This window comes from Agrilus planipennis, unplaced genomic scaffold, assembly GCF_000699045.2.
Source record: "Agrilus planipennis isolate EAB-ADULT unplaced genomic scaffold, Apla_2.0 scaffold104, whole genome shotgun sequence".
In the NCBI taxonomy this organism is placed as follows: Eukaryota; Metazoa; Arthropoda; class Insecta; order Coleoptera; family Buprestidae; genus Agrilus; species Agrilus planipennis.
This window is the reverse complement of record NW_020438892.1, coordinates 150,691-158,291: the sequence shown is the minus strand read 5'-3', so window position 1 is coordinate 158,291 and position 7,601 is coordinate 150,691. Positions and strand designations below refer to the sequence as shown.

The window sequence follows — 7,601 nt, the reverse complement described above, 5'->3', positions numbered from 1 at the left end:
TACCTATAAGATATATAAATATTTAAAGAAATAATAATCGGTGCCATTTACGTATATAAAAAAACGATGCCACTGCAAACGCCGTTCAGTGCCGTTTAAAAACTGTCAAGCAATCATTACATGTGAACATGAGTAGCTAATGTACAGAAAAAAATCAACTAATTAAACAAAGTATACACATCAGAAAGGGGCCGACTGTAAGAAACACTAATAAGTAAAATTAAACTCAAAATAATAACAATAATCGGAAGATGAAAACCTCATTGACGATTTCTCCGCTAACACTCCTCCGTAGTGACCTTTTGAAAAAGAGAAAGAATGAGAAAAAAATTAGGCTGTTTAGTGTTAGTGGATTATAAAAAATATGAGCAGTTACATATACATATATATATATTCACATATATTATGTACGTAAAAAAGAAAAATATATATGTCCGTCCGAAAAGTTCCGGACCACAAAAATGCTGCAAAAAAACTGTTTAAAATCACAAGTCCAGCTTCAAAAATCCTCCGGGACAGCTGCAATATAAAAAGACAGTTTCAAAAAGTACACATACCACCAAGGATATGTCAAAAAACTACCATTTTTATCGATTAATTCATTATTATTTTTTATTTTCCAAGTGATTAAATGATAAAATGCTTGTACACTACCGAAATTCTACTTTAATCAAAAACAAAAATAAAATGGATTCATTTGGAAATGGACTGTGAGGTAGGCATTTTAAATTACCAAGTATATATAAACACTTTCGTTTGTACGATGAAACTTCGAAATAATCAATATACAAACAAGCATTTTTATGTTTAATAAATCAACACTTCTGTCTTTACGAACGAAGCCATTACTTGAGTTTAACAGCTGAACAATTTTCGTTAATAAAAAATAATAGAAAGATTTATGTAAAAAAAGTGAGAATCAACAGTCACCATACCATACCATCAGATATATAAATTTTGTGCAATAATATGGTAAGTCGATTACATAACAATAACCAAAATAAGTAAGAATAACAATCTAACACCTTTACAAAAATTATACCCGTAATTACAACACAATCGATAAGTCACATTATTACGAAACAGCTTAACGAAATTAACGATTTTACGGTACGTACCATCCTCATGGGTGCGTACGGTGATGGGGTACGATGCGGGACCGTCCCCGACCGAGGTTCCGGCCAGCACCCATATCCTGTACTCAGTCCATGGCTTCAATTCGTCCAAAAGAAATGACGTGGCGTTCAATTTAATGACAGTAGCCTCGCTGTCGGATTGGCCTGCATCCACTCGCTGCAACTTGTAGTAGACGATATTGCCATTGCTCCGATCCGCCGGCGGTGGTTCCCATCTCACATAGATCGACGTCGGACTTACCGCTTCGCCGGTCACGTTGCGGGGCGGAGCACCCGGTACTACGACCGCGTTAGGATTTTTTCTTTTTCTTTCATTTTATGTATTATTAAATGTACTCAAGCGACAGAAGCCAATTCAATTTTCCTTACATTAAGTAAAATAAGAAAACGTTTCACTATCAACAATCACATCGTCCTTTATTTCCTTTTAGCAGTTACTTTCAAAATACATATAAGTAGATGATGTCGAAAAACGATTGTGTAACGATTTCTTATTAATTCCTACCACTCATACTTGTTTTATTATTGTTTAACATCTTCATAATGGGCGACACAATGAAATAGTAATATGTGCTAACATATATGGAAGCCAACAAAAGTGCACGAACAGCACGCATTTATATTGAAACGCATAGCATTTGATGTGCAGTGCTGATAGAAATAATAACGAAACAAGTATTACCAACCGATAAAGAAATAAAACTGAAACGACTAACACGTACAACTCATGCAATATATGTAGAAAAAAGTAATGAAACAAAAACGACACACTCATCGTACACACACTTTCAAAAACCTTCTTCCGAAATAACTCGACTCGAGTTTGTTCTTATTACCATTTTCAGTCGTCTCGTACTATTTACGGAGAACGGAGTTATTAGTAGCGACACATGTGTTAATTTCAAATTAATATTTATTACTGACGTGAACAATCAAAATGGAAAAGAAAGAAAAAAGGTTATCACACCCTTCATTCCCCTATGCCTATCTTACCGTATTGCTTCGTTCGTATGGGTATTGGCGGAGTGGTGGCGCCCTCGCCCCTTTGTGAACGCGCAGCCAACCAAACGTAGTACAGAGTGTTGGGATACAATCCCACCAACACGTACGTTTCAGAGACAGGAATACGCCTGTGGTATTTCTCTTTAGCATACGTGTCGTTCCAATACAGTTCGTAACTGACGATGCTTTCGCCTGAATGCGACGGTTTACTCCATTCTAACGTCACCGACGTCTCGCCGATGTCCGACGCCCTCAGATTGCTCGGTTGACTCGGTACTCCTAAGAAAACATAAGAAAGACGAATTATAAATTACAAAAAAATTAAAAATCACATAAAATATGCTTTATAATGAAGAATATAGACCTTGTTGCGTTTTCACATGTACTGGGGGACTTAAAGGACCGGGCCCCACCGATGTAAATGCCTGAACTCTGATGGTATAGATTGTATGAGGTGTCAAGTCGCTTATGGTAGTCAACTGATTGTTGTCCACCAATTGGGACTGCCACTGGGCCATAGGTAGTTGAGGATTTGTTGTATAATACACTTTGTAACCCTAAAAATACAATAATTTCTTGTGAAATCAATATATGTAAATTAAGTGGAATATTGTTATATGTCTTACTGTAACTTGGCCATTAGGTGTTTCTGGTTCCTCCCACTGAATCACCATGGTACTCGAACTAAGGGGTCGCACTTGTACATTACGGGGGGCAGTGCCTGGCTCTATAGGAAAAAGTAATGCATTATTATTTTGTTAACATTTAATGAATTTTATTTCCAGTGTTACTATTACATATCTTAAAAAGCAAGTAAACAGTCATGATTTATTTATTATACACTGGAATTTAGTCAGCACTACATTTTTTTATAAACTCTTTTAAAAGCACCCCGGTTGAAAATATATATAGCATAAAATACATGAAAACTTACTGGCTCCTAAAGAAGTTAGTGTAGCTGCAAGAAAAACGAACAAATGTTATTTTTATACACTACAAATTTTAGTTTAACTACATTTGTACTTTTGGTATACAACTTAACATCTGCAACTCGATTCCATTGCTACCAAATAGAAGTATTACAAGAAAACATCTTAGAAATTAAATGTACTGTACCAAGTGTATGTACAGATTTATTAAAAGAAGTCAAACAAAAAACAGTTTCGTTAGCACTGTAAATGCACCCAGTACAATACCTACTAAAACCTTTTTTGGATTATATAATAAAATAGTTATTAAGAAGAAAACAAATCAAGGCGTAAGTTTAGGTATAGATAAATAATTACAAACAGGCAGACAGAATCTAAAAAGACGTGTTACAGATACTACCAAAATTGTGCTAGGCTACCAGGTCTAATGCGTGAATACAGAACTTTTCTAATTAGGCCGTTGTGCAAGACTTACATCGTAATTTCGGCCAGCTTTAAGTCCGTTTTTACCGTTTTTACGGTTTGCATGAAAATTACAAAAATATGTACTTGTTTTCAAAAAATAAAAACCAATAAACCTAAGAAACCTACTTTTATAAAAAAAAAAATACTGCATAATCAGAAGAGAATTTTTATCAAAAATGCCGTCGAGATTTATAAAAATACTCAAGTTAAATGTAAAAACAATTAAAACACAAATTATCCAATAGTTTTTAAGACTTTCTCGTCAAGGTTCCTTGACGTTCTGTTGATGGGTTCATGCAAATAAAATCTTTAGTCTTTTCTCTGGCGAAAGCATTTACTGAAAATAAACTGCTGAAGATGTTTTCCATACGAATTAGAGGAACGCTGAGGAACCTCAAGCCATCAAAGTCGGACAAAAATACTTCGCTATCAAACGATAATCGCGCAATACGTAACGAAATTAACATGAATTAAACTTATTTGTAAGTCAAATAGTGATTTTGAAACCAAGTTATTCACTTTGAAAAGCTTATTAAACCCACTAAAAGTGGATACTATAATTTAATGCATTATAGTTGTAAAAGTTTCGAACCTGTTTCTCCGGTTGTAACAGTTACTGGAGCGCTAGGAGGACCTCGACCAACACTATTAACTGCAATAACGTACATTTCGTACTCAGTGTAAGGACTCAAGTTCCGTACAGAATAATACATTGTAATAATCCCTGATATTTCGCTGAACGCTTGATTGGCATACTTTGGCTTGAATTGGATCACGTAATACTGCAAACTCTCAAAACCATTGTACGACCAAGTTAGGCGTACAGAAGTGGCAGTTATTTCCGAAACTTGAACGTTAGTCGGGGGACCCGGCAAGGCTACAACAATAACAAACATAACAATAAAAGGAATTAAAATGCAACCATACCTACTGAGATACTTACATTGTACTTTAACTTCTGCTACAGCTTCTATTTCGCCAAGAACACTGGATGCAATGCAGGTGTAGTTGGCCGACTCCTTAATATTTCTCAATTCCAAAGTGTTTTTCGCAATGGGTAACTTATCATCGGGGGTTAATTCTTGGACGCCTTTTCGCCATTTAACATAAGGTAAAGGCGATCCTACTGCGACACATGATAAATTTAAATCAGCGCCAAGCATTACTTCGTTTACTGCTTGAGGTGGGATAGAAAACTGAGGAGGGACTCTTCTTACTAAGTATAGAAACCAAAATTGAATATTAACATGTTCTTAACATTGCATTAGATTACCTTTAACATATAAAGATGCAGGTTTTGAGTATTCGCTTCCCACAGAATTTTCTGCAACACATTCGTACTTTCCCTGGTCTTTTTCTTCGCTATTTTTTATCTGAAGAGCACCTGCACAAATGAAAAAAGACACCATTATTAATTTTAAACAATGTATTGGACGATTACCTGGTATATCATCCCTCATAGAATAACGAGGTTCACTCTTAACATCTATAGGTAACATGTTTCGGTACCAGGTGATTTTTGGAGGAGGAATGCCTGAGGCACTACAAGTCAGAACAGTACTGTGTCCAATTTCCACGACTTTATTTGTGGCTGGCGACTGAGTTATCTGAGGAAATCCTGCCGGTAACTTATCGTCTATAAAAAATAAATATAATTAGTTAATAAGTATTCTTTAAATAATATAAAAAAGCAGTACTCTCAAAAACTATGAGCGTGGCCTCTGCAGCTGCAATTTCACCGAGGCTATTCTCTGCAATACATTCGTAAGTAGCATCATCTCTGCCAGCACGAACGGGTTCTACACGCAACAGAAGCTCTCCCGTGGGAAACTCCCTGATCTGATAGCGAGATTGAGTACCTACATGTATAATAATTATGTTAAGTCTATTTATTTTTTTATTACTTGTCTATCTTACTCGACACTTTCTTGCCATTTTTTTTCCAATGAATAAGGGGTTGGGGATCACCGCGTGCAGAACAGTAAAATGCAGCATTTCCGCCGGCCCTCACCTGCTGATTTCTCGGTTTCACGACAATTTCCGGAGATTCTGAAATGCACATATATTAACATGTTTTAATCTAGAACAATTAGACAGGATAGTTACCACTAGCAAATGCGATGCATATACCAAAAAGCACACACGGTATAATGATAAAGGCTTTTACCCCGAAATGCGCGTCGAGATAATTTATCTCCATTCCAAATCTAAAATAAAAAACCAAATACCTTTAATAAATTGTATAAACTTACATTTTTCGATAAATGCTGTATCGGACTACAGTTGAATTCTATATACATAATTATCAAATCATTATTAATTTTAGAATGGAAAAANTCCTCCTCAGGCCTCAGCGATACCCGTCGGAGTACCCGCTTTACAAACCCGAATCGAACCTATCGACCCTCACCCCAGATACGCGTACGGCTATGACGTAAACGATTACATAACTGGCGATTCGAAAAATCACCAGGAAATCCGAGACGGGGACGTGGTGAACATTTGAATACCAACACTCAAAAATACAATACATATATGTATTCCTGTAACGTTACCTCGTCCAATATATTAATATAAGTAGTAAAAAGACGAAATCCGAAGCATAAACGAGTTAATAAATAATATATTTATATAAACATATGGTAAAATAAAGCAACTATTCGTTAATTATCGTACGATCCTAAGCAACTCGTAAAATCCAGTGTGCAGCTGCGCTTATTTAGAAAAAATATTAATCATGCTGGCTGAAATACATTTATGAATATTATATTATTGTTATAAAAAAATACTCATAAAAACACGCCTGAACCTGGGGCTCGGTAGCAAAAAAATAGCACTACAAACTAATAAAAATAGTCACTACGAACAAACACATGTTCAGTAATACTCACTCTTGACAACTGCGGGACCATGTCAAGGCAAAAAAAGTTAAAAAAAATACTACTGTTATAGTTTTTTGCAGTTTGCAAAATCGCTATACAAAAATATTAAAATATCACACAAAAGAATACAAAGGATAATAGTAATCGTCACGGCTGCAAAAAAGTTGTCAAAATCCCATAAAAAATATAGCATATATAATGTAATACCCACACACATGTAGTGATTTAATTTTTTGAAAAAAGAAATTGAAAATTGTAATCAATATTGCACTTGCCTTCTGTAGTTGTTGTGAACGATATAATAAATGGCAGACCAAAAATGATAAGCATTTTGGAGAAAAAGTGTAAAGTGTTTTGTTAGTTCTGTTAAATGTAAAAATATGTTACGGGAAAAAATACACTTTCTATCTTAAAGGCAGCACAGAATAAGAAACTTCAATCCTACAACATTGTCAACGTTTAATAACAACAAAATAAATAACTTTTCGCTGATAGTAGTACGTACTAACAACATTGGAAATTAACATGCTAATTTTTCGCAATTTGCATTGGTATTCAAATGTATTATTACTATTTGTAACGTTTACTTGAACATATTAAAAAAACATGTAGTTAAATTATTAAATGCAACATAAAATCTCGTATTATTTTAAAACCAAGTTTAAACAACGTTTGTTTTAATTTTTCATAATTTTTATTAAATTATTATACTTATTAAAATTGCTCACACTACCTTTCAATTTAATTCATGAAAAGCATAATTGAAATTAATAAATTAATTGTGGCGATTATTTATTAGCCGTTTTCGAAACAGACAATTATCACTCATTCATCCGATACATTTATTCAATCAAATAAATTAATTCTGATAAAAATTGTGCTAGTATATAAAAGTGCGTCATATCATCCTACAGTGATGTGCTGCCTGGCGTATATTAGTTAGGGTGTAAAGGAATATTTATGTTCATTTTCAATGTTTCAATAATCCCAATTTTATAAATTTTGCCCTTCTTGCAAATGAACTGCAAGTTTGCAAATTAATCTTTAACTTTTCTAAAGAAAACTAAAACAAATAACGAAAATGAACACTTACTGTAGGAAAGGCTTACTGGTGGATCGGTATGAATCATGCAAGGATGTATTGTTAACTACAGTAACAGAATGGTGCAAGTAACTAAAAAAAGAAT

At 34.3% G+C, this 7,601-nt stretch overlaps 1 protein-coding gene across 5 annotated transcripts in view; it reads right to left on the bottom strand.

Moving 5' to 3' along the window:
* The window catches only part of LOC108737100 (tyrosine-protein phosphatase Lar), a 39,803-nt gene that overhangs the window by 6,866 nt on the left and 25,336 nt on the right, over positions 1 to 7,601 (bottom strand). Inside the window, exons 1-12 of one of the 5 annotated variants that reach the window (XM_025973028.1) lie at positions 5,639 to 5,774; positions 5,450 to 5,581; positions 5,230 to 5,391; positions 4,974 to 5,168; positions 4,806 to 4,916; positions 4,476 to 4,748; positions 4,125 to 4,409; positions 3,073 to 3,096; positions 2,765 to 2,865; positions 2,503 to 2,695; positions 2,130 to 2,417; positions 1,119 to 1,415 (exon numbers count right to left, since the gene is read on the bottom strand). In XM_025973028.1, coding sequence (XP_025828813.1) covers positions 1,119 to 1,415; positions 2,130 to 2,417; positions 2,503 to 2,695; positions 2,765 to 2,865; positions 3,073 to 3,096; positions 4,125 to 4,409; positions 4,476 to 4,748; positions 4,806 to 4,916; positions 4,974 to 5,168; positions 5,230 to 5,391; positions 5,450 to 5,581; positions 5,639 to 5,732 — 2,155 coding nt within the window. In that variant the 5' untranslated portion in view covers positions 5,733 to 5,774. Of the gene's footprint in view, positions 1 to 1,118; positions 1,416 to 2,129; positions 2,418 to 2,502; positions 2,696 to 2,764; positions 2,866 to 3,072; positions 3,097 to 4,124; positions 4,410 to 4,475; positions 4,749 to 4,805; positions 4,917 to 4,973; positions 5,169 to 5,229; positions 5,392 to 5,449; positions 5,582 to 5,638; positions 5,775 to 7,601 lie in introns of those variants that run through there. The other 4 variants (XM_025973030.1, XM_025973029.1, XM_025973031.1 and 1 more) reach the window with 4 other exon arrangements.